The following is a 27,194-nucleotide window of genomic DNA, read 5'->3' as shown; positions in this document are numbered from 1 at the left end:
ACAGTTAATTGAGTGGGTTCATCTTTGCAACGTTCTCTGATGGGTCCATCTCGCTCAGAGTAAGAGCCAAAGTCCTTGGTTCACAAGGCAGCACAGGACTAGCCACCTATCCCCACTATCTTTCTGACCTCCCCCCAAACTGGCCTCACTGTGCCTGAGCCATTCCAAGTGTATTCCGACTTAGGGCTTCTGCAGTGCTTTCTACTCCACGGGAATGTTCTCAGCCCTGGTACTGACGTGGCTTGTTGCTCTCCTTCTCCTCTTTGCTTAACTGAAATCTTCTCAAGGAGAGAATATATATCATCTGCATCCCAGACTCTCCATTCCCATCCCTACTTCATTTTCTCCCAGCTGATATGCTGTATTGTACCTACTTACATTTCATAAATATAGTTTTCACACACAAAAAAAATAACATTATTCAAAAGGTAAGCACCCAGTAAGCCTCTATGGGAAATGATTCTTTTTTTAATGATTTGTGCACTGTTGCAACTACTGCTCCTAAGGGAACTGGTGCTTAATAAGGGTTTGGGGAATCAATGTACTAGGCGCAAGGCAGACAAGGATGACTCAGACACCGTTCCTACTATTTAGATGGTAACCATATCCACCAGCATTGCTCCCCAAATAAAATCTAACCTGTAAAGTTACCTTCACTGAGGTCTTCAGCAGTCTGGTGATGTGCTGAGTCATTACAACCCCTTTTTAGAGAAATATTCTCCCTAACAAGTGCATGCATATGAATAAGCCAATTTAGCCAGGACACAAAACCCAAAGAAAAGGAAATGGATTTGAAAAAGGTTGCTAGGAAAGTCAAAATGGTTTTGTTCCTTTTCTCAACAAACCTAAAGTGACTGGCTACATCCCTTCTGCCTCAGCTTTTTTCGTCAGTGTTCCTAACCTGCAAAAGCATTCTTCTGAATGTCGAAAGTATATTACATTTGACAACTTCCTATAAAACATCTTTTCCCCAGCATTCTACAAATGAAATATATCTCCACTGTATCGTCCCTTTTTTATGACCAACTCAAACAATGAGATAGTAAAAATATTTTTTTTTGAAAAAATATCCTTGCAGGCATTAAAGTCATCATTTGATAGATTTCATTTAACATCTCAATATCGATTTCATAAAATATTTTCTCCTGCAATGAATAATGCAAAAGTAGAGACCACTGAGCTTATTATAAAAACAGTCAATAAGAGCATAAGAAAGAGCCTTTTCTCCTGACTTCTATACAGTAATTTCTGTCCTGAATGGTGTCTGATGTGGCATAATTTGACTTTCATGATACTAAAGATGGAAGTGATGATGGGGGATCTGCCTTACTATCACTTTTATCAAAAGGAAAAGAAAGGAAAACACTCAGTCATTGATGCTGTCCTGCAAAGTCAAAGAACTGTAAGGCAAACTGTTGAATGATCCCAAGTAGGTAAACCTCATTCCCCAAATCTGCATTTCCTCCTTGCCAAATAAATGCTTGTTTCTGTTTGTTTGTTAAACAAAGAAGATCTTGACATTTTCCTAGTCCTTTCTACTCCATTAAAAAAATAATAATGGCATTTAAGAACTCTTTTATGAGTTTCATGCTATTCTTATATTAAGCCTTATAAGTCAATGCTTCTAAATAAATCTATCCAATTAACTTAAGGAACATCATGCCATTTTCCAAGAGCAAATCAGCTCTCTGTTAGTTCTATGTTTGGGCTCCTTGATCAGAATGTCATAAGCATCATTAAAAATGGTATACAACAAACAAAGTCAAGTGTGGGGGAAGAGCAGAGGGCACTAATTACAAGTGCTCTCTTTCACAAATAGATTTTCATTTTTTGTTGGCTTGAGAATACCAAACCCATCTCAGGCTGCGAGGAAATGGCATTAGCTCTCCTAGTAAGCCAGAAATGTATTTAATCACATTGTGCGAAGACAAAAGTGATAAATGGCCCAAAATGTTAGTGCCATGACTGGGACTGTCAGTCAACACCTTCCCCAACCCCTTTGCCCAAGTAGCATGCTGCTCTGCTCCTGCCTGTGGAGATTCCAGTCAAGACTAAGCATTACGGGAATTTAGTCAAACTGAAATTGAGTCATCTGATCTGGAAATTCATTTTTAGTTTCATGACTTGGTAACAAAGAGCCTTCCAAGATTATCTAGGGAACAGATGAAAATAGGAAATAGGAAACAGGGTCCGACATAGGGTGTGTACTTGAACACACAGCTGGAGGTGAAGAGCTCAGGCTAAAACTCAGGTCTCCTAACTCCTTGTGCAGCTCTTTCCACTACAATGCTTCCTGTGAAGCAGCTGCCTTTTGCATTATTGTTAAGTGGGGACACTTTGATTCAACCTTTAAACAAATTGATTTTCAAGTTTCATTTTTTAACTGAGGGTAACACATAACTACTTGGGATATATATCAGTATGGAAATCTTTTGTGATTGTCTTGACCTAAAAGTAATGGATCTCTTGCTGTCAGTCATTTATGAAAAATTAATTCTGTAGCAAGCAATGAGGTTGGCTTTAGATGAAGTGAGGGGAAATAGATGTTCTTTATTCCCTGGGTAGAAGTGGTCTGTCCCTTGATATAAATGAAAAGAACACCTATAACATTTTCAGTATCGAAGAAATAAGCTGCTCCCAGCAAGGCAGAGACTGTATGTGTGGTCAAAGCAGGAAGCAGAAGCACAGGAGGGCCCAGGGCAATTCAGTCATGGAGGGGTGCTTACGGAAATCTCTGAGCTTTGCTGTCTCTCCAGTATCTCTAAAACATCAGTTGAAAGTTATGGAATAATATGTACAGCTATGCTTTAAAAATGTCAAGGTACATGCACAAACATATACTACATAGCACTGTTTGTAAAAACAACAAGAAAACTATCCATTAATAAAAGACTATTAAATCAGTTATGGTGCAAGCATATGATTAAATACTACACAGTCTTTTTGAATGAGTTATATTGGTATGAACTAATATAGAAACACCTCAAGATATATGTTAAAAAAGGCAAAAAAGTGGGGGGTTTTCTTTCCACATTTTTAATTAGTGCAATACACACACACACAGAGTTATACATAATAATGGGATTTATTGTTACATAATCATACATGCACACAATATAACAATATAATTTGGCCAGTATCACTCCCCAGCTCTCCCTCCACCTCCTCCTCCTCCCTCCAGCTCCTTTCCTATACTGATCTCCTTTGATTTTCAATGCGATCCTGCCTCCCCACATCTTTCTTTTCCTCTTCCTCTCTAACTTCCACATATGAGAAAACCTTGACCTCCTGAATTTGGTTTATTTCACTTAACATAACATTCTCAAGTTTCATCCATTTGCCTGCAAATGATATGATTTCATCTTTATGGCTGGGTAAAGTCCTATTTTGTATATATGCTATATTTTCTTTATGCATTCATTCATACATAGTCACATACCTAGGCTGGTTCCATAGTTTGGCAGTTGTGAACTGTGCTGCTATAAACATGGATATGTATGTATCAAAAATAGTGTTTTTTTTTAAAGTACATAGCTAATTTCATAGGCAGACAAATGAGTTTATCTTAGTGTCCTAGTACATACATAGCTTTTCTCTAAAGGGGCCCTGGTTTCGCAGAATAAGTCTAAACGAAGACAGAGCCACCTAGACATCTCTCTGCAGTTCAGTGTGCTAGTTGCTAAGATAAAAAGTCTTTGCAGGGAGGGTAAAGGAAGAAGTACAGCTCTCAGAGGAAAAACAGAGTTACAGGCCAAGTTCAAAGTTAGCAGAGAAATCAGGCGGAAAGAGTACCTCCAGTACAAGGCCTTGATTTAATCAAAGGGTTTCAGAGAACCAGGGCAGGCTAATCTCCAAGAATGTTAATTGAATGCTCACTTAAATCAAATGTTCTGAACACCAGCACATAAATAACCTTATTTTAGTGTTTATCACTGAAGGCAGCTTTGCAATGAAAGGAGAAAATACTGAGATAAATGAGTTAATTAAACCCACCAGGTCCAGCCCAGGCCCAAGTGCTTCTTTGTCCTTCTTTCCAAAAGTCCTTCCAGCAGCAGTGTGCTGCCTCTGCATCACCTCTTTTTCTGTGGTAAAGGTGGAAGTGTCACAGGGACAGCCCATGTTAACTAAAGGAAATGGTTGGTCATCCAGAACTAGGTGTCATTTCTACAATTGTCCAGAAATCTGATAATGCAGCCTAGAGCCAGCCCATCTGAAGGGGTGTAAATGTTCTGGAAGGTAGGAAAGAGTAGGAATGACCAAGGCCTCCCCAATTCATATATTGGTCCTGAGTCTGTTGTAAACTTTTTGAGGCAAAGACTAAATCTCAGCTATCATGCTAAGCGAAGTAAGCCAACCCCAAAACACCAAAGGCCAAATGTTCTCTCTGATAAGTGGATACTGATTCATAATATGGGGGTGGGGTGAAAAGAATGAAGGAACATTGATTGGGCAAATGGGAGAGGCATGAGGGCAGGAAAGATGGTGAAATGAGATGGACATCATTATCCTAGGTACATGTATGACTGCATAGCTACATTATGTACCAACAGAGAAATGAAAAGTTGTGCTCCATTTGTGTACAATGGATCAAAATACATTCTGCTGTCATATGTACCTAATTAGAACAAATAAATAAATAAAATGAAAAGATTAAATCTCAGTCATTCCTGTACCCCTTGCATTTGATACTAAAATCTCTCCATGTATGTTTGCAGAAAGGGTGAGTAGACACCATCCTCAGTACTTGTCTGGCTTGCTTTGTGCAGAGAGGAAAACTTCAGTGAGCTCTTCAGATATGCCACAACACTAAAACTGCCCAAGCAATCCCCACACTTTCAAAAGGCACCTCCATAGGATCCCACCCCTGTCTCATCTCTGCCCTATCATGTGCTACCTGAACTTTCCTGATGGAGGTGACCACCTTCAAGCCAGCTCTGCTGGGGCCTTGTGAGAATTACAAGCCAGAATGCAAGGTGTGGTATTTTTAACCACATAGAAGTCTTTTATTTGCATGTAGTTAAATGTGTCTACCTTTTCTTTTATAACTTTGGGGTTTTGCATCCTATTTAGCACACAGAATGCTGTCAGGTTATAAATGCGCCCATATTTTCTTTTAACAGTTTGTGTGTGTGTGTGTGTGTGTGTTTGTGTGTGTCTGAGTGTGTGTTTCTGTGTGTGTTGCTAGAGATCAAACTCAGGGCCTCACATATGCTAGGCACACATTCTATCACTGAGATACACACCCAAGCCATTAGGACTTCTACTGTTTCATTTATTTTACATTTGTTCCAACATCATTTACTGGATAATCTCTCTCCTCACACTGATTTCAAAATGCCACCTTTACTATTCAAAAAGATACATACATTTGCTCACTGTTCTCTCACATTTTCCCTACTTGAATTTTTCTCCAAACTAAACTATTTATTGTGGTCTCATAGATGTTTTACTCTCTGGTAAGACTAATCTCCCATAATTACACTTTATTTTTTAGAATTTCATACATCTTATTTTGCAAAAGGAATAACAGTATTATTTTGCCATGTCCCTAGAAAAGATCTTCTTGGTGTTTTAACCAGAATTTCATTGCTTTTATGGAAAGATTTAGGGAAAAATAATATTTTTACAATATTTTGTCTTGTTATCCAACAGCATACTTTCTCCCTCCGATAACTTCAATCTTCAATGTAGTTTTTAAAATTTCCTCATATTGTTCCTATACGTTTCATTTAACTTCAAATGTTTTATTCTTCATGTTCAATAGGTCTAGTTACCATTTTAAAGTCCTAAAAACATACTGTTTCCTGGCCTGGAATACTTTTCTAACACTTTTCTATTTGACACATTCCTCTCATTCTTCAAGGTCCATTTAAATATCACTTGTTCTGTCAAGAGTTCCTTGGCCCCATATTCAATCTGGATGGACCCATGTCCTTCCTCTGTCCTCCTGCAACATCTGGCACGTCACTGGCCACATGATACTTCAGCTTCAGCCTATTCCCCCACACCTGGTTCCCAGAAAGCACCCAGTGATTACAATAAAGGAATGAATTCCAAAGTCATAGAATATGCTTTTTCATGTTTTAGTAGTGTTTTTACAGAGCTAATAATAATAATATTGATAAATGGTAGAATTTGGAATGATGTGAGGATGGTTTTCTTTTTAAGCCCAAGATATCTTTTAAAATGCAGAAAATTATCCCATAATGAGAAAACATAAATAATTAAGAAATGAAAACCAGATGCATCCTTTTCCTGGCACAAATTTCAGTTTGGTGTAAAGAGGCAGCATTGTGGTACAGAACATATTCTGTCATTAATGAGACCTGAAATTAAGTTCCAGATCAAACATGTTTTAGTTATTGATGACCTCAGGCTGGTTCTTCACTTCTCTATGCTTCTTTTATATATGTACATAAATAGGAATAATAAATATCTTCATAATAGGCTAAGAGATACATCAAACTTATAGATCCAAAATGCTTGCTTCCTCCCCGTCCAAATCTTCTCCTTGTACATTCTTCCTCAACTGGGAAGCCAGTTGCTGAAAAAATGGGAGGCATCCAAGATTCCCCTCTTCCTTTTACTCCATGCTTCCAAGCCATCAGCAAGTCCTATAAGCGATTTCTTAACATATTTCCAGAAACCAGTGACTTCTCCCCAGCTGCTCTCCTGCTGCCTGGTCCAAGCCCCTGTGCTCTTCTCTGGACCACCGCAGTGGCTTCCTAACTGGTCTTCTTGCTGCCACCCGTGCCCCTACTTCTACCCTCCACATTGCTGACTGAGCAGCCTTTTTAAACTTTATCAGATCCTGTGACAACTCCGCTCAGAACTTTCCAAGGGTTTCCTGTCTCTGCAGAGACCACCCTGACACCCTCTATTCCCCTATCACTCTGACTCCTCCATACCTCTCCCATCCAGCCACAGCGGGGGCCCCCTGCTGGTCCTAGAACAAGCAAGCAGGACAGACCTCAGGAGTTCGCATTGTTCATCTTACTTTCCTGGATATCTGCATGACTCCGTCACCTCCAGGGTGTCTGACCAAATGTCACCCACGGACAGCACCTTCCCCTCTCTCATCTCTCCAACTCTTTGTGTCCTGCTCCTCTTCTTCATTTTCTTCACGTACCTTCTTCTTCACACTGCCCAACATATGCTTACTTGCCAAGTGCCTGTCTCCCCTAAACACTTAGAATAGTTAGTAGGTGTTCAGCAAACACATATTGAATGACTAGATAACTGAATACATTCTTTCTAACCACAATTCTACAATTTATAATAAAGCATCTAACCATAGAATAAATTATCTTAAAATAAACTGTCTAAAGAACCGGTAAGAAAACTAACCCTCCACTAAGCCCATGTGCGTTACTCACCTAAATGCTCCAATGACTCAAAATAAAGATTCCCTTGTCTTACACACAACAATAAGAACAAAAACATCTCCCTGGAATCCATTAGAGATTGCCAACCTGAATCTCTTTTCCACATGTGTGTGTGTTGTTTTGTTGTTGCTGGGTTTTTATTTGTTTGTTTGTTTTAACTTTAAAAAAAAAATCATGGCTTCCCCCTCCTTTCCCTCGACTCTGGGACTCCTCTCCTTCTGTTCATTCCTATTTGGAGCTAAAGCCAGAAATAGCTGTTTACCTCATTGTCCTCATTTCCCTTCATTGTTACCATCCAGTTCTCTGGTGGCTTCCCTGTTGTGGATGTTTTTAAGTGAATTCCACTAAGTAGAGAAAGAAAAGCACCGGTCGAGACCTTGGACACAGCCTAAAGTAAAAATATACTGTAGGATATTTTCTTTAGGAAAAAATATCTAAAAATTGACTCTAATGCAGTTGTACACATGCCATCAAATATTATTCTAATAAGTAATAATGCTGAAGAGCTAGAAAAAGAACATGCTGTACAGAATAAAAAACTAATTTCTTTTAATTTGCTGAACATGTGAATAACAACAATTATGCATGTAGAGCTCTTCCTTCTGCAAATCTAAAAAAATTATCTAACAAAAGACTAAATTTATACGATCTCCAATCAATCTGCAAATAATTTTGAGTGCTTGACCCATAATTTCCACTTTCATTTTTACTGTAATTCAGGGCTCAAAAATACAAAGGATTTTATAGGATCATCTACTAAATAAGAACTTCCCCACTTAATAATTATTTTTAATAGACAATTCCCTAATGGTGGTAAATGTATGTTAGATGATTTTCCCAATAAAATAATACAATAAATCTCTAACATATTGGCAGAAAGTCAAGTTGTGAATCTAGGAACAACTATAGGTAACTTAAACTAACATTTTAAAGCTGTTTTGAAACAGCTTTAAATTAACTAGAAGAAATAAAACCACTCGCCTAAAATGACTGTGAAGGACCAAAGGCGCCAAACATTTCCTTCCCAGAATAGTTTTTCTCTAGATAACTTACCCCAATTTAGAAGGAAACCAGCATGTGGACTTCCCAAAAAATAAACAAATATTTAAAATATTTATTTGGGTTTGATTTTATACTACATGCTTTTAGTCTATAATAATAATTATACTAGAGCATACCAACTTATCATTCCAGGAAATGGACCAGAAGTATGGGAGATTGAAAGGGAGGAAAATAGCCTAATTTGAATATAACTGAAATATCTGTTAGCATAAGTACAAATTTAAGTTTAAATTTTGATGTAGATAATCCACAATGTGGAAAATACTACATGGAGATATTCAACTTTTGACCAGAATTCTATCTTTTGAGTCAAAGGAATACATTGACACCAAAATGTATGCTGGCTGGAAACATTACACATGAGAAAGGCCACAGTTCTGATATATCCTCTGGCATGTACCTGTTATCTCAGCATCCCATCAGGTACAGCAATTGTCCTAGACAGAAATGGCCATGGCCCTGTTTGAGTGATAACTTACGCAATATGTTTATATATATATATATATATATATATATATATATATATATACTTTTTTTTTCTTGTGATACTGACTGGGGCTTGGACCCAGGGCCTCAAACTTGCTAGTCAAGCATTCTACCACTGAGCTACGTCATAGTCCTTAAAATTTTTATTTGATTTTTGAAACAGGATCTCGCTTAGTTGCCTTGGCTGACATAGAATTTAATGATTTTCCTACATCAACCTCCATGTAGTAAAACTTTTATTTAAATATGAACAATAGATGTTGATCGGCCAATTGGACCCAGCCTCAACCAGCCACCTATTCTAATGTTCTTTATATTGTTCTGCCCCCAAACCAAGACAACCCTCACTCCAAAGTGCTCAATTAATAGTTATTAAATGAGTCACTAATTAGCATAATAGCATCCTTAGCCCAGGAATGGATGGGATTGGATTTAATCTGGATACTCTGGGAGAGAGGTTCAATAAATACTGTTTATTTAATGTCAATAAATAGTGCTTATTGAATGTCAGAGAAAAAGGCTGACAGTTCAACACTGCCCATTATATTGTCATCTTGCTTGCTGCTAAGAATTTTTCAGATAAATGGTTGTCAGTTCTCTTCTTGAGGCAGGGGAGATAATATACAATATTGTTTCTCAATTGTGGTGTCTATTTTATGACAAACATGAATTGCAATCCCTACTGATGTCTATCTCAATGGGGAGAAAATGCACTAATTCAACATATACTAGCAAATTTCAGTTATATTCAAATCCAATATCTCTATTTTTAATTTTTAGGGACAGAATTAATATTCTTGGTTAATACACATCAATTCCACAACTGCTTTGATCCCCCACCCCCATCTCCCTCCCTCTCCCTCCTCCTTTCTCTCTCTCCTTCTCTACCTTTCAAACAGTGTTCTTTCAGTTAGGACATGAGTTGGTTTTGGCCCTGAGTTGGTTTGGGCCCCAGGCTGCTGTCTGTGACAGGATGATGACATCTATGCTCTAGAGGAGGAGGTGCCCACAAACGCAGCAGCCGGCCTTATCTGGTCGGGGAGAAAACAAGCAGAAGAGAGGAGGGGAGTGCCACCCCAGAGCCTGCAGGAAACACAAGCCTTGCTCTACCCAAGGAAGGCGGGGGGGAGGCACAGGTATCCTTTTGAGCATTGCCACACGGTGACCAAGATGGGTAGTGACCAAGATGGGTAGACACAATGGCAGAAGGGGCTATAGGAGAAGACCACAGCCTTAAGAAATGGGGCAAAAGAAGCAGGTTCTTCTGAGCACTAGCTGCTATGTACGGTTAGCTGTGAGTTTTAGGGACTAGCATGGCACTCTGCTAGTACAGTGTCTGTCAATTCCTTGTGACATTATGAAACTTAACAAGTGCTGACAGCTGGATTTTAGATGCCTATGTTTGATGATGAAGTCCAGGAAAGCTCAACAGATGTCTATGGGATGAATGGAGAGAGAGTTCTAGATTTTACTGCTTTACCCAGGAGGAAATGCTGACTGCTCCCGTTCTTTCTCCTTTCTCTACCCAACCACATTGGAAACCAGTGATCAACTAGATAATGGCAGCCACAAGCAAAGTATCATTCAAAATACTTCTTAAAAAATTGAATACTGCTCACAGACACAATGCAAGATAATTCAATCTTTTGTAAACTTTTACTGAGATATATGATATTCCCACAAGTGAGTTATTGATATTCAAAACTATTCCTCTCGTGTAAAAAATATCCACCTGTGGAATCAGAAGACATTTATTTTAAATGGAAAAAAAAAGGATTTCCAGGAAATGTAGTATATTGCTGTTTTAATATTTCTTTTAAAAAGCAAAATTTATAATGGGTACGCTTGGCTTTCAAAGACATCTTCTCCTTTCTTCAGGTTGATGAACAACTTGAGAGTTCTATAGCTCAAGTAGGAAAAAATAGTAGCTGACACAGGCAGAAAAAAATATCCCTCACATCACACCAAATAATAATTCTTGGTGCACTAATCTTTATCATCTCACTGGAAAAGAAACATCAAGCTAAATGGCATGACTAGCAGTACAAGGGACATATGTTTACAGGCAGAAGCAAGGGAGAGAAGAAAGATGAGACATGGCAGGAGCCTGCCCTTTATCAACCAGAAAACAGTGGAGCCCAACTATAGCTCTGAAATTAAGAAACCAGCAAAAAGTGAGTGTCATTCTGATTCTTGTAATCCCTCTGCCTTACATCCTAACCTGGGCCGCTGACACTGTAAATGAACCACTCACTGTCCAGCAGAGGGCTTCTGCCTCCAGCCCACCACTGCCCTGTCCTCGCAGCTTGGGCAGCAACCCAAATTCCTCATGCCAAAATTAGGACGCTTGGGGCCAGTAGCAAGCATCTCTTTCACCCCCGCATTCTTCATGGCTGATAGATTCAGGCCCCATCCCTCTCCCCCATCATCCATTTCTGCCCAGCGATTCTTCCCTCCTGCTGCCCATCTCTCACCACTCGCACAATTCCTCTGTGCTCTGGAACCAGTCTCTTGTCAAGGAAACCCCTGTATCGTCAGAGTTTACCACTTGGTGTATGCTTGGTGTATACTGTCCCACAACTTTGATCTATGCTCATGGCATACACATATACGCACACATGGGTATTTTCTCGTTTTATAAAACTGGGATCACGTATTGCATGCACTTTATTCTAAAACTCACTCTTTTCACTTGATGAGTCATGGTTGTCTTTCCAGACTAACACATGGATCAAACTCATTCTTTCTAATAACTGCATACATCATCCATAATATGTTAATATACATGCATCATAATTTAGTCACTCATTCCCCTATGAATGAACATTCAATTTGCTTCCAGTTTTAGGAAAGTTCTGAAAACAAGAAGAGCAAGGTCTATACTTTCCGAGCATATGTGCTTTTGAGTTACCTCTCTGCCAGTGCAACCAATCTATCTGCATATACCTGGACCTTTTCTTCCAGGACTCAAGCTTCTGAAAAGCTAGTGTGCTCCTGCAGCAACCCCTTTCTTTGTACAGTGCATATTATTTGCCATGTACTGTGCACTGAATAGGTTTTCTAACATTTATTGAATTGAACCAAAAGTTAACCAAATAGAGACCATCTGGAAGAATGCACAGGACACGCTGTTGGCCATTATTTACTCTGATAAATTGTTAAGGCATAAAAATAGGAAACTTTCCTTTTTTTAGATACACATGACAGTAGGGTGTATTTTGACATATTATACATACATGGGGTAACCTTCATAGGTATACCTATACATAGATTCCAAGGCCTATTCTCAATATTCTGATTTGGTAGCTCTGAAGTAGAGTCTTGTTATCAGTATGTCTGATAAATTCTCAAGATGATTCTTATAATCCTGAAATTTTGGGGTACCACTCTAGTCTAGTGATCCTTAGAATTGCTCAGAAAGCTTTTCACATAAGGATTTGGAGGTCCTCCCCCTTCAGAGTTTATGATCTGGAAGGAGACTTGGGAATCTTCATTTTTAAAGGACTTCCTGGACAACTCTCCCGAGGTATGGGAACACTATTCTAAGTGTGATAATTTCTTCTAACAACTCAAAAATTAAGATATGATTAATTCATTTTGGTCTTTTTAAATATTATTTTCTATTTGTAGTTGGACACAATACCTTTATTTTAATGTGGTGCTAAGGATTGAACCCAGGGCCTCGCACAAGCTCTACCACTGAGCCACAACCCCAGCCCCTCATTTTGGTCTTTAATGGTAAAAAATTCATCACCAAGTTGGAGGTCTTTGATGAGAATATTTGATTAGAGCATAGATGGGAATGTCACACCTTGCCCCATCATGGAATTAAAAAATTTTATTGTTAGTTTGAATAGTGAACTGTATTTTAATACTCTATGCTTGTTGTCTAAAGAACAGATTAATAAAAAACATTTTTCTAAAATTTTCTTAATAAAGTTGCTTTTCTTATACAATCCAACTGGTTTCAATGTTTTCCATTTTTTAAAAAACTGTTTTGCTCTTCCCATAACCTACAAGCCTAGACATTATAAATAAGCAGAGATTGATTTTTTTAAGTCAGTGGGATTTATCTTTCTAGGAGTCTAAAGACCTTCCTATTTATACTTGCCATATTTAAGTAGGCACATTAACTTTCTGATCCTAAAGATTTATCTCTACTTTCAGGAATATAGACAAGAGCATAGACACTGAATTGATAAACCAGTGAAGCTCAGCTATGACATCTTACAAAAAAATAAGTGACAAAAAAGACATTATTCTAGGAAAACTCAAGTTAGTAGATACTCTGCTAAGCCCTCCATTATACATTTAGAATTTCTTTCCAAATTCATATAAATAAAGTACTTCCTAAAAAAACATAAGAAAAGTCTTTAATGATAACTAGGAATTTCTGGTCCTCAAAACTGAAACAGGCAGAAATGAATGGGAATGTCAGAATGACAATGTCAACACCAGCAGCCTCTTCCCTTCACTTTGTTACCACCAATTACCCATTAAGGTGTTCCTAAATGTGCTGGGCTTCCAAGTTACTTACCAAGGCTATTTTCTTTAAATCCCACATATGGGCTATTTTTTTCTCTTTCCTTAGCAAATCAATGATTGTAGTGTCTATGATACTATTCAAAGGACTAAGAATAGAGGGAGCAAAACAGGGCCTGTCAGAATCTAAAACAACTGAGTGGAAATCAGGATCTGCCACTTACCAACTGTTCAAACTCAGGCAAGTTACATAATCTCTCAAAATCTCAATTCCTTCATCTGTAAAATGGGGAGATAAAACCGTATCCACTTGCTCAAATTGTGGTGAGGATTAAGCAACATAACACTTGAAAAGTGTCTGACAAGGGGCTGGGGTTGTGGCTCAGCGGTAGAGTGCTCGCCTGGCAGACATGCGTGCGGCCCGAGTTCGATCCTCAGCACCACATACAAACAAAGATGTTGTGTCCGCCAAATACTAAAAAATAAATATTAAAATTCTCTCTCTTTCTCTCCCTCTCTCTCTCACTCTCTCTTAAAAAAAAAAAAAAGAAAGAAATCAGCCCCAATTCAGAGCTTGGTCATTTTTCATTTCCTATTCCCAGATAAAAGGAAGAGCCAGAAACTAAGTGAAACTGATGGCATCACCTAATAGACATGCTGCTTTTCAGGACACACCAAGGTTCCCAAGGCTACTTGGCTCCTGTGGTGTACAAGGTTCCCTACTAAGAGTTTTGGTGGTATAAAACTGAATGGGCGATGGACTCTGACCCCAGAGAGTTTTACAACTTATGACAGATATTCTCTACATGTTCTTTGTTGTATTTAGGACAGAGGTCAGAACCAAAAGTCTGGGTCTTAGAACACAGTAAAGAGATTTTATACCTGAGTCCCTTGGGCACTCAGAAGATCCCATTCAGACTCACCGAGTCCCCTGTAATCATATGTGTCTCATCCTTTTCAAAAAAATTTCTCTAATATACACAAATTATTAGGCATGATTAGGTAGTAGTATCTCTGGGCCTCATGTCACCTCTGTAGCTTGATGTCTACAAGGTAAATTCTTCATTTTACCCAGTCCTTACCATCCCATTTCCAGGTATGGAATCAACCAGATGAACAAAGACCAGATTCCTTTAAAAAGGAGTGAAAACATTCTGGATAGAGGTTACAGTGTTTGTTATAATCTTCTGAAAAGCAGCACTTAATTATTCAACACGTTATTAAATTCCCAACCAACCCACCCCCACCCCACCCCAAGCAGGATTAAAGCTTCAGAGTTCAAAAAGCAAATCTGCAACTCCTCATACAAGTTGCTTTCAGGGTATCAAAAGGGGTGGGACTTATTGCTTTGAAAATACACTTTCTAAAAATAATCAATATTTTCCTTAAATGCTTATGGCAAAGGAACCAAGACACTTCATTTTAATTGCTCACAAGCTGTACAATGACTTGATCTCTTTAATATTTCACTCATAGTAGCAGCCACTGAGCTATGACTAACTCTCTCTCCCAGCATCATCGCTTGCTCCAGATGGCAAGAAATACATTCCCTTCACTCTTGCCTGAAAAGCAATTCTGATTTATTTTTTCCTTCCGCCCATTTCACCTGCAGTAATTGTTTTACTCCAGAAAAAAGACATGTGGGGAGAGGAAGGGGAGATTAACTCAAGGGGGAGCACAGGTAGGGGAATCTACTTTTTTTTCTTTTTTAATGGAGTGTAAATACTGCGGCTTTAAATTTTGCTGCATCAAGCCCTGGATTCCTTCCATAAACGAGCTGCAAAATGGTAACAAGAAAGAAGGAAAAAAAAAATCAGCTCTTCCCCCTCCCGCCCGCCCTCCACAGCTCCCCACCGGGCGGGCGGCGGCCCATCCCCCACGCCCTCGCAGCCCGGACGGCGGCCGGCACAGGTGGGCTGGGCACCGGCGCGGCCCTCGGGTGTCGCCCACATCCGGGGATCAAGGTCAAGGGCGAGTGCTTCCTCCGCTGCCACCGTCCAGCGCCCGCGATCGGCTGCCAAAGTTTCGGGCCGGGCTGGGGCCGGCGCGGCTCTCGCAGCCCCCGGCTCCCCGCACCTGCCCGGCCCGCCCTGGTCGGGGCCGGCGCCCGGTCCGCCGCGGTGCCCACCTGGTCCCCACCTGGTCCCACTCACCTCTTGCGGACATGGTTCAGGCAGCCGGAGCCGAGGCGGGAGGCAGAGCCGAAGCCCGCAGGGCGTGGGGAGGAAAATGCCCCTCCGCGCACCGCGGCGCACACGCTCCAGCCGCCCCGGGCGCCTCCGCTGGCCGCGCGGGGACGCCTCCCGCAGGACACCTGCCCGGCGCGGCGCGGCGCGGCCAGCAGGCGGGGACGCAGTGGCCGCGGGGACCCGCGGGGCGCGGCGGCGTTGACAGCTAGCGGCCAGCTGGGCGGGGCTGCCGGCCGGGCCCACCCGGGTCCAGCCGCTGCTGGGGACGCGCCGCCCGCTCTGCTGCGGCGCCAGGCGGAGCTTTGTCCCTGAGCGAGGTGGGGCGTGCGATCCGGGTCCGCGTCCTGCCCTCTCCCGACCTGGGTCCTCGATAATAATAAGATCGCTGTTATTAATGGCTTTCCAACTTCCTGCCTCGGTCCCAGGGAAGGAATGCAAGAAAAAGCCGTGCCTTCCCGTGAGCGAGGGCCTTGACCCGAGGGAGAAGACCACGGTCGCCTGCTGGGGCTTGGCGCTCACGGAACGAGGCTTTGGCAGTCCACACGCGGGGCGCCCAATGACTCCCTTCGAAGCCAGCCCAGCTCTAGGAGAGCTTGGATCCTTGAGGAAGCCCTGGGGCGCAGAGACCTTCCACCTATCGCCAAGTCTTGGTTCTTGAATCAATAGGCTCCGGAGGGTCAGGACTGCACTGGACTGGAGAAGAGGGTGAACACTGACAAATCCACTCTTCTACACAGCAGGGTACAAATGAGAAAATACAAGAAAAACTCCTACCCCTGCAAGTTTATCCACTAGAGCTTGATACTAGTAGGCAACGTAAGAAAAACCACCTAACCCAGAGTTCTAAACTAAAAAGGTGGCCTCTCACAACTCACTTTCCTGTCCTTTAACTGTTCCCTGTAACTCACAGCAGGTGGTCTTGTTGGTTGCAATGTAGGCACCTCCCAAAGCTTTCCTGATAAGTGTAATAGATCTGGGAATTCAGAAAATATCCAAAGAACAGATCAACATGATTCACATAATCCTCCTAGGAAAAATAATTGGTGGATAATTAAGCACCGCTGAAGAAAGCCCCACCAAATGATGATGTGTGGAAGGAAATGCTGGGAAGAAAAACACCAGGTAAGTAATGAGAAAAGCAGTTTTCAAATTCAAATGCCAACTACTAAAATCAGCTCTTGTCATTTATCCATCTTGACATCCCTTTCCTTATTTTAGACAGGAAATTCACCAATAAATCATAACTCAGATGATACAATTTCAAACAACTTCTCTTGGCCACTACCCTGTTCACTATGAATTCTCCCTCAAAGGATGATTACAGGGATAGATTAGGTGGTCTACCAGCATGGATCCTTTACCCCTTTCCGCCTCTTTCTGCTTATTGCCTGGAGAAGACTTTTCCTATTTATAACAGGACATATTCCTGCTCCAGAACCTCCAGTGGGTCCCTACAGATCTCCAAAAAAAAAGCCTCAATGTTTCAAATTGTCTTCATCCAGGCAATTAATTAATCCAACAACATTTTACTGAACATATTATAGCATATATAGACTATATACCAGTCTCTATTGGAAGGTACCAGTGTTACAATAGTGAACAAGACCGATGTGACCCGTGCCCATGTACTGAAATGTTAAGGTTCTCTACAATCTGTGCACTCCTGCCTTCTCAGTGTCATCTCTAACTGCTCCCCTAAGCAAACATGAATTTACATGGACTATTTTCTGTTTCTCAATAATGTCACGTGCTTTTTGCCTCCTGTCCTTGTTCATTCTCATTATTCTTTGCAAATGCCTCCTCCCCACCCAAATTAACTCATGTACCATATCTTTATGAAATATTCTCTGGCTATTTGAATTCATACTGATCTTGTTTTTCTCAATACCTTCTGTAGCAAGTATTTTCAGAACCACCTATTTTTACATAATACATTGCAGAGCATATATTATACTAGGCAACATACTGGAACAGAGAGAGGTTCTAGAGTTGTGTGTCTTTCTACCTTTATCCTTGTAATTAGTATCCATTCATTTTCTCTGACACAATAGTTCTGTCCTTAAAATCTCATACTAGAAGTACAGATACAGTACAAATAGCTCTGATTCTTGTCCTTAAAATGCCTAAAATAGATTGCATAGATGATTATAAAATATATTCCTACATATTAGTCTGAAATAAGGCACCTTATACAATATTTTTTAGGCACAGAGCAATTGTAGCCAGCCTTCCCTATATCTTTAGGTTCCAATCTGTGCATTCAACCAACTTTGGGTTGAAAATATTCAAATAAAATAATTGTGTCAAATAAAAAACATGTAGTAAACATGTACAACCTTTTTCTTGTCATCATCCCCTACATAATCTAGTATAACAACTATTTCTATTGAATTAGGTATTATAAATAATCTAGAGATAATTTAAAGTACACAGAGACACTGTGTAGGTTATATGCAAATACTACATCTGTTTATTGATTGATTGATTGATTGATTGAGGTACTGAGGATTGAACCTAGGACCTTACACCTGCTAGGCAAGCGCTCTACCACTGAGCTTCATTCCCAGACCTCCTTTGTTTTACTTTGAGACAGTTTCACTAAGTTGCCCAGATAAGCCTTGAACTTGCCTCTGCCTTAGCCTGACAATAATTGGGTTTACAGGCTTGGGTCACCATACCCAGTCACTGTGCCATTTTATATAAGGAACTTAAGCATCCACCTTCAAGGGTCCTGGAAACAATCCCCCATGGATACTGACGGACAACTGTTCTCAGTACCTGTTTGACTAGTAGGTTGGAAAATGATAGATTTATTATCAAAGATCGTCTTTGGCTATAAAAGGATTTTCTTAAGAATTTAGATTCAGTCTTCCTCAGATTAAGTAGCAATTTAGATTTTAAAGTGTATATGAATGACTTATATTTTGAAGATGATACATTGAGATGCCTTTTTAGGGTCAATTGTATAAATCCAGAATATCTTTCTATAATTTTAGAAGTCTGAAACTAATTCTTCCAACCATATAGCAACCAAGTTCCGGATAGTATCTTGAAGCTCCTAACAATTATCTCGTCTGAAATAACAGAATTCTTTAGAAATCATTGTAAAAAATCTGCAAAGTGCAAGATATTTTTTAAGAAATATCAAGTGCCACTTTTATTTTTTTTATTTTTGGTACCAGGGATTGAACCCAGGGGCGCTTAACCCCTGAGCCACATCCTCAGACATCGTTATATTATATTTAGAGACAAGGTCTCACTAAGTTGCTTAGGGCCTTGCTCAGTTGCTAAGGCTGGCTTTGAACTTGCAATCTTCCTGCCACAGCTTCCCAAGCCGCTGAGATTTCAGGAATGTTCCCTGCAATAGGCTTAAGTGCCACTTTTTTAAAAAAAAAATTTATTAGTTATTGATGGATATTTATTTATTTATTTATTTATGGTGCAGGGAATCTAACCCAGTTCCTCATACATGCTAGGCAAGCACTCTACCACTGAACCACAACCCCAGCCCTTAAGTGCCAATTTTTAAGGTAAGAAAATACAGTACAGTCTATACTATAAACTATAAAGAAGAATTCATATAAACCCAAAGGAAAAAACATTCTAATCTGTGTCTGAAAAAAAGATACATTACTTTTTGACTCTTACTAAAAATACTCTTTCAACTTTGAATAGAAAAGAGTTATCCATTTTTTCTGTCTTCATTGATTTTTTAAAAATGATTGAGTATTGATTCTTACTCCCACAGCTCTTCAGCTGTTGACTCTCCATCACTTCTCATTTTTAATTTAAACTTTTCACAAATAGCATAAGAAAGCTCTAACTTCAAGTAATAAAAAAGCAGACTGAGCTATGTAATAATTTTTTATCAAATACCTTTATGATACCTGCTGTGTACTAGGCAATGAGGAAGCAAACAAGCAGAAAGGAAGACTGCAGAAAATATGCAAGGTACAGACACCAAACCTGAGGTTCTTCATTGGCTCAGGTCCCTAATGGGGATAAAAATGACCCAGGGTAGTAGCATCTGATTCCCAAAAGAAGCAAGCTAAAATTCCATTTTATAGCACCAATATTGACCCCCAGGATTCCACATTAAGATCAACCAAAAATGAGGTTATAATCAAAGATCACAAAATACACAAGAAAATAAACCATTCTAGGTGAAAACCAGAAGAAACATCAAAGAGCAGATAAGATACTAATATTTCAGATATTGTAATTCATATATAACAAATATGAAAGAGAGAAGACATATGAAGTAACAAAGGATACATATCACAAAACTGAGCCAATAAGAGATTATCAAAAATGAATAAGCAAACTCCAAATTGAAACAAATAGAAATTTAAAAAATATTGATAAAATTTTAAAAATCATTGGATAGATAAAGCAGAAAAATAGAACTAAAGAAAGAAGTAGTGAACTGGAAGGTAGTTTTTTTTAATTATTAGAAAATTGACTCTGAGTAATCAGGGGATGGACAATACAAAAGAGAGGTAAAGAGAGTTGGAGGATAGAATGAGAATGGGCAAATTATTAATGTATAAATAACAGCAATAAGAAGAGAATAAAAACATGGAAGAAAGACATTTGAAGAAAAACAGCTGATAATATTACCTACAGAAATAGATAAAGAAAATATAATATGTATCAAGTAAATGAGTTAAAACAAATCCAGGGCTATACACATTATATCAAAACTCAACACAAGAGCCAGGTCCAGAGGTGCATGCCTATAGTCCAGCAACTCTGAAGCTGGAGCAGGAGATTTGCAAGTTCAAAGCCAGCTTCAACAATTAGTGAGGCACTAAGCAACTTAGCAAGACCCTATTTGTTATGGTTTGGATGTGAGGCATTGCCCAAAAGCTGTGAGACAGTGCAAGAAGGTTCTCAGAGGAAAAATGACCGGGTTGTAAAAGTCTTAAGCAATCAGTGATTTAACCCCTCATAGGGACTAATTGAGTGGTAACTGAAGTGGTAGGGTATGGTTGGAAGAAGCGGGGATTGGGGAGTGGCTTTGGGTATATATTTGTATCTGGCAAGTGGACTCTCTCTCTGCTCCCTGATGATATGAGCTGCTTCCCTCTTCCACACTCTTCTGCCATGATATTCAGTTTCACCTTGAGCCCCAATCCCCAAAGAAATCAGTAGTGAACTGGAAGGTAGATTGTTTTTAATTATTAGAAAAGCAACTCTGAAAGATCAGGGGATGGATAATACAAAAGAGAGGTAAAGAGAATGCTGGACTTATATGGATTGAGACCTCTGAAACTGTGAACCCTCAAATAAACTCTTCCTCCTCTACAGTTATGCTGGTGGGTCCCTTAGTCACATCAGCAGAAAAGCTGACTAAAACACTATTTCAAAATTAAAAAGGGCTGGGGAAGTGGCTCAGTGGTTAAGCACCCCTGAGTTCACTCCCTGTACAAAAAAAAAAAAAAAAAAAAACTGAACAAGAATAAAGACAAAGAGATTTAAAAACCAAAGAGAAAACTCATAGCCTGGAAAGACATAACATACTGACAACAGACTACTTGAAGGGAATAATGAAAAGCAGAAGGCAATGGAATCCTATTAGTTTGTAACAATTGTCCATCTGTAATTATGCAAACATCAAATTATCTTTCAAAATGAGGGCAAAAGAAAGATATTTTGAATTATGTATTCAGCCCATCCCTAAAGTAGTTTCTATATTATTTAGTTATACATTCAGTATGTAAGTACATATATATGTAAGTATTTTTATATGGAGGGAAACTACCCCTATTAAAAAGTATAAGATAGAATAAAGAATGAGGAAAAAGGAAAATTGTTTACCTATAGATACATTCAAATATTGGTTCATTTGAAATGATAAACTAGTATAAAAATTGGTTCTTTGAAAAGATTAATAAAATGAATAATTTTAGTGAAATGGATTAAGGAAAAAGGAATGAATAAGTGAGTAGTATTAGAAATAAAAAGAGACACTTAAGGCTGGGTAGAGCGCTTGCCTGAGGCACTGGTTCGATCCTCAGCACCAATAAAAATAAATAAATGAAGGTATTGTGTCCACCCACAACTAAAAAAATATATTATTTTTTTTAAAGAGGCACTTCAAATGTTTTCTCTGATGAGTGGATGCCTATCCATAATGGGGGGAAGAAAGGGAAGAATGGAGGCAATTTGGATTGAGCCGGGGGATGGGGGTGGGAAGGTTGAATGAGATGGATATTATTATTACCCTGTGTATAGGTATGATCACACGAATGGTGTGACTCTACATCATGTAAAACCAGAGAAATGAAAAGTTGTGCTCCATTTGTGTAAAAAAAAAAAAAGAATTAAATTAATTTTTTAAAAAGGCACTTAACTATAGATAGAGCATAGTTTAAGGAGTTACAGACTACATGAAGGTTCTAGCCATGATTAAGTAACAAGAATTAGACTTGCCTTCCCACATCTTGGATAAAATACATGAACAAGCCAGGCATAATGGTGCACACCTCTAGTCCCAGCTAGGGGGGCTGATGCAGGGAAACTGCAAGTCTGAGGTGAGCCTGGGCCACACAGTGAGATCCTATCTCAAAGAAACAACAACAAAAAAGTACATGAAACAACTATATTAGTCATTAGACAACAGGTAGCTCATGACAACAATTCCTAATAAGAGGGAAACAGATAAGTTTTGTCAGTTATAACTTCTTATCAGTGGGGGAAATAAGTGGATTTCTGGTGAATTTCTACTCCTCCCTCCACCCCCACCTATTGTGAGTCAGCATCCGCATATCAGAGAGAATATTTGGCCTTTGGTTTGGGGGAATTGACTTATTTTGCTTAGCATAATAGCTGCCAGTTCCATCCACTTACCAGCAAATGCCATAACTTCATTCTTGTTTATGATTGAGTAATATTCCATTGTGTATATATATCACATTTTATTTATCCATTCATCTATTGAAGGGCACCTAGGTTGGTTCCATAGCTTAGTTATCATGAATTGAGCTGTTAAGAACATTGATGTGGCCACATCTCTACAGTATGCTTATTTTAAGTCCTTTGGGTATATGCTGAGGAGTGGGATAACTGAGTCAAATGGTGGTTCCATTCCAAGTTTTCTGTGGAATTTCCATATTGCTTTCCAGAGTGGTTGCACCAACGTGCAGTTCTACCAGCAATGTACCTTTTCCCCCACATCCTCGCCAACATTTATTATTATTTGTGTTCTTGATAATTGCCCTTCTGATTAGAGTGAGATGAAATCTCAGTGTAGTTTTAATTTGCCTTTCTCTAATTGCTAGTGACGTTGAACATTTTTTCATATATTTGTTGACCATTTATTTTTCTTCTTCTATGAAGTGTCTGTTCAGTTCCTTTGCCCATTTATTGATTGGGTTGTTTTTTGGTGTTAAGTTTTTTGAGTTCTTTATATATTCTGGATATTAATGCTCTCTCTGAGGTGCAAGTGGCAAAGTTTTTATCCCATTCTGTAGGCTTTCTGTTTACATTCTTGATTATTTCCTTTGCTGTGAAGAAGCTTTTTAGTTTGATATCATCCCATTTATTGATTCTTGATTTTACTTCTTGTGCTTTTGGAGTCTTGTTGAGGATCTCGGTTCCTAAGCCACATGATAGAGATCTGGGCCAACTTTTTCTTCTAGTAGGCACAGGGTCTTTGACCTAATGCCTAGGTCCTTAATATACTTTGACTTGAGTTTTGTGTAGGGTGAGAGATAGGGGTCTAAATTTAAAGCATTCCCTCTAAAAACTGGAACAAGACAGACATGCCTTCTTTTACCACTTGTATTTAACATAGTCCTGGAAACTCTATTCAGAGAAATTAGACAGAAGAAAGAAATTAAAGGGGTAAAAATAGGAAAAGAAGAACTCAAACTATCCCTATTTACTGATGACATGATTATATATTTAGAAGACCCAAAAATCTCTGCCATAAACTTCTATAACTCATAAATGAATTCAGCAAAGTAGAAGGATATAAAATTAACACCCGTAAATCAATTCTGTTCCATTCATCAGTGATGAATCGACTGAAAGAGAAATTAGGGAAACTATCCCATTCACAATAGCCTCAAAGAAAATAAAATATTTGGGTATCAATCTAACAAAAGAGGTGAAAGACCTCTACAGTAAAAACTACACAACACTAAAGAAAGAAATTGAAGAAAACTTAGAAGATGGAAAGATCTCCCATGTTCTTGGATAGGCAGAATTAATATTGTCAACATGGACATACTACCAAAAGCACTATACAGATTTAATGCAATTCCTATTAAGGGTCCAATGACATTCTTCACAGAAATAGAAAAAGCAGTCATAAAATTCATTTGGAAAAATAAGAGGCCCCTTAGCAAGAAAAGTGATGCAGGAGGCATCACAATACCAGACCTTAAATTATACCACAGAGCTATAGCTAACAAAAACAGCACAGTATTGGCAAACAGACATGAAGACCGATGGTACAGAAGACACAGAGAAACCAACATAAATACCTCATCTCTTACTAGACAAAGGTGCCATAAATGTGCATTGGAGGAAAGATAGCCTCAACAAGTGATGCTGGGAAAACTGGAAATCCACATGTGATAATGAGTCCTTCTTGTGGGTCCCACCTCTCCGTATTCCCATTTGAGTCTGATTGTTCACCTAAGGAGCTTCTAAACAAATGCCTGAGGAGACCAACCTACTTATCCACTGCTTCTATTCTGAAACCTGTGATCAGCTCATCTCAGCCTCCTCATTGTGCCCACTTCTTAGAAATGTGTTTTCATGCTTCCAATGATTTCCAATGATTGATTGGAAGTAGAGCAAACTTCTTTTTTGATATTACCAGCTTTTACAAATTAGGTTCTCGAGGCTTCTATTCTGTCTTTTAGTAAACATTAAATACTTATTTTGGGGGGGGGGTGTGAAATAGGGAAACTTTGGTTATAAAAAGAGGGTTAGGGACTGCAATATGCTAAAAAATGTACAGAGAAGGTGTTAGTAACTTATGAAAAATACTGAAAATGAAAGACCAAACCACAACAGTAATAGGCAATCTAGTCCACATGCAGAATGTGGAACTTGAAGGGCTTGTAGGCTAGGGCAGTTTGGGAGAGCAGTGCAAAAATGTTAAGTAGTTCTGATACAGGCTCTGTTATCAAGGCAGATGAGCACAGGGAGTGGAGATAGAGATGAGAACTAGCCCCTGGCAGGAGTCAGTCCAGAGGTGCTCAGTAGGAACCAGTGCCCACAAAGAAACACAGGGGACCCAACCAACTTGACAAGAAGCCACACGGGAGGACGTACAGTGGAATCCTTGAGGGATGAGAAGAAGCAACTGGTTGCTACTAATCCTCAAGGACTGCTCCTCTGCTGCTGGACAGTGTCTCTTTAGTTCCACAGAAGAGAGAAGGCATCAAAAAACGAAGTGACTGGATGGTCATCCTCACAGCATACCCAGACCAGGAGTGGCACACTGGCCACAGAAAGTCCTCGCTGTTCTACCTCACTTACATTGGAGGTGAGATTATTGACAACACACATTGTCATAGCTTAGATAAATTAGGTCACACCAAAAGGAGCCCACAACCCAAGGGTGGCATGGATGCTTGCGGCAGTCTGGCTGGGCACAATTCAGGAGCCACTTGTCAAAAGAAACTAACTTTATTTTTAGAACACACACACCAAACCACACAGCTCCTCAGGAAAAACCCTCAGAGCCCAACTGCCACCACTGGCTTCCCACAAGCCTCTCCACCTCCCCCACTCCTCCTGCTCTTGAGGCTGATTGGCTGGGTCGTGTGGGCGGAGCCAAAAAAGTCCCCCAATGAGCAGCTCCGTGGTCTGAAAGGGCGGGGAAACAGCCCAATGAGCATCACCACAGAGGAGCCAATCAGTTGGCAGCTAGAAGTTGCTGGGGCAGCTGTGAGCCAATCATCAGCTGGCAGCTGGAAGTTTGCTGGGGCCCCTTTCGGCTGTGGCTCTCAACAGATGCTTTTATTGAACGGTTTCATCTGCTTCCCACTACCAGTGCAGGGGATGCTTAAGAGACAGGAAGGACATGTAGTTTGTGACCAAACTCCAAACATCATCACCAAGATTTAAACACTACATTTTACAAAAATGAGAATAGAAGCTTTTAAGTACAAATGCTTTTTTAACGTAGGCAGAGAGACCTTGCTAATAATCAGTGGAATACCAGCTCCAGATGAGAACACATTAATGTGGGGATTGACTGCGGATTCAAGCTAGTGTATACAGGAGGAAAAGCCACCTTGAAGGAGTAGAAAGCAACAGCACACCTAACCTGGCCTGGATGATCTTGACGTTGTACAATGTGAAGCCTCAAATTATACCAAATGCTTAGGACCATGTGTTTTGGATTTGGGATTTTTTTTTTTTTCAGATTTTGGAATATTGGTATATACAGAATGAGATAGCTCAGTGATAAGTCCCAAATCTAGACAAAAAATCATTAATATTTCATATACACTTTATATTCATAGACTAAAGGTAATTTTATACAATATTTTTAGTGCACCTGCATTTTGGCTGCAACCCAACACAAGTGACATCCCATCAGTGCTCAAGAGGTTTTGGATTTGGAGGTTTGAGGTTAAGGATACTCAACCTGTAATATAGAGAGGTAATAAGGCAGGTGCCTCAGGATCCTGAACAGTGCTTCAGAGGACCCACAAATGTCCTCAGGTTTGAGATGGTAGAGCGCAAATCCATTTTGAGAATAGGCAAAATCATTAGTAATACCTTTTTTTTTTTCAGTTTAAAGTTTTCATTCCATTGTATTTTTTTAAAGTTCCTGTTTTTTAAGGAAAAAAAACTTTAATCTTACTCTTGTTCTTATGAAGGTAAAGTATCATTTTTTAAACTCTTTTTAATCTTTGGTTTTCATCAGTACAAGTAATGAACTTTCCAAACTATTAACCCAACCAATCCAGAAGCAACAAGATTTTTTTCTTCATGAACTGCCCTCCAATCCAATTCACATTATCTCACCCGTATGTAGGTTCAATGCAAGCAATTTGTACTTTCCTTCCCCAAATTTTCATTATAAAAATACTCTTGGTTCTTAGGTCCAGTGGACATATTTCCATCTATTATCTATCCTTGCTCCTGGGAGTTGTGAAACTTGTCCTAGAACCTGCTTCATTTCTGGCCAACATTGCTAACAACTCAATAAACCCCTTTCATTTCAGAGATTCCCTGGTCACAAGAGATTCACATAGAGCTCATTGCCTTCACAGCTCTGTGGTCTCTTTTAAACTTTCTGTCACTTTGCCTTTTATTTCCTATTTGTTGCATTAAGAGTACTAGACTGGGCTGGGGCTATAGCTCAGTGGTAGAGCACCTGCTTAGCATGTGTAAGGCATTGGGTTCAATCCTCAGCACCACATAAAAATAAATAAAGGTACTGTGCCATCTACAACTTAAAAAATTTTTTTAAAAAAAGAGTACACTAGCCTGCCATAATCTACTGTGTCCCACTTAGAAGCAGAAGTCAGCCTGTGCTATTTTTCTTGTTTTGTTTTGAAAGGTTATTTGTCAAGGTTCAGACCTCTCACATGAAGTCCTTTTATCTATCCAATTA

General features: G+C 39.5%; 1 protein-coding gene across 1 annotated transcript in view; it reads right to left on the bottom strand.

The window, feature by feature from the left end:
* Ablim1 (actin binding LIM protein 1) overlaps nt 1-15,790 on the bottom strand; it is a 279,926-nt gene extending 264,136 nt beyond the window's left edge. The window contains exon 1 of the mRNA XM_071610879.1: nt 15,569-15,790. Within this exon, the coding sequence (XP_071466980.1) occupies nt 15,569-15,581 (13 nt within the window). The 5' untranslated portion in view covers nt 15,582-15,790. The remainder of the gene's footprint in view (nt 1-15,568) is intronic.
* Between the last annotated feature and the right edge of the window lie 11,404 nt (nt 15,791-27,194).

The sequence above is a fragment of the Marmota flaviventris genome, chromosome 4 (assembly GCF_047511675.1).
Source record: "Marmota flaviventris isolate mMarFla1 chromosome 4, mMarFla1.hap1, whole genome shotgun sequence".
Taxonomy (NCBI): domain Eukaryota; kingdom Metazoa; phylum Chordata; class Mammalia; order Rodentia; family Sciuridae; genus Marmota; species Marmota flaviventris.
The sequence above is the reverse complement of the archived record's forward strand: the minus strand, read 5'-3'. Positions and strand labels throughout refer to the sequence as shown.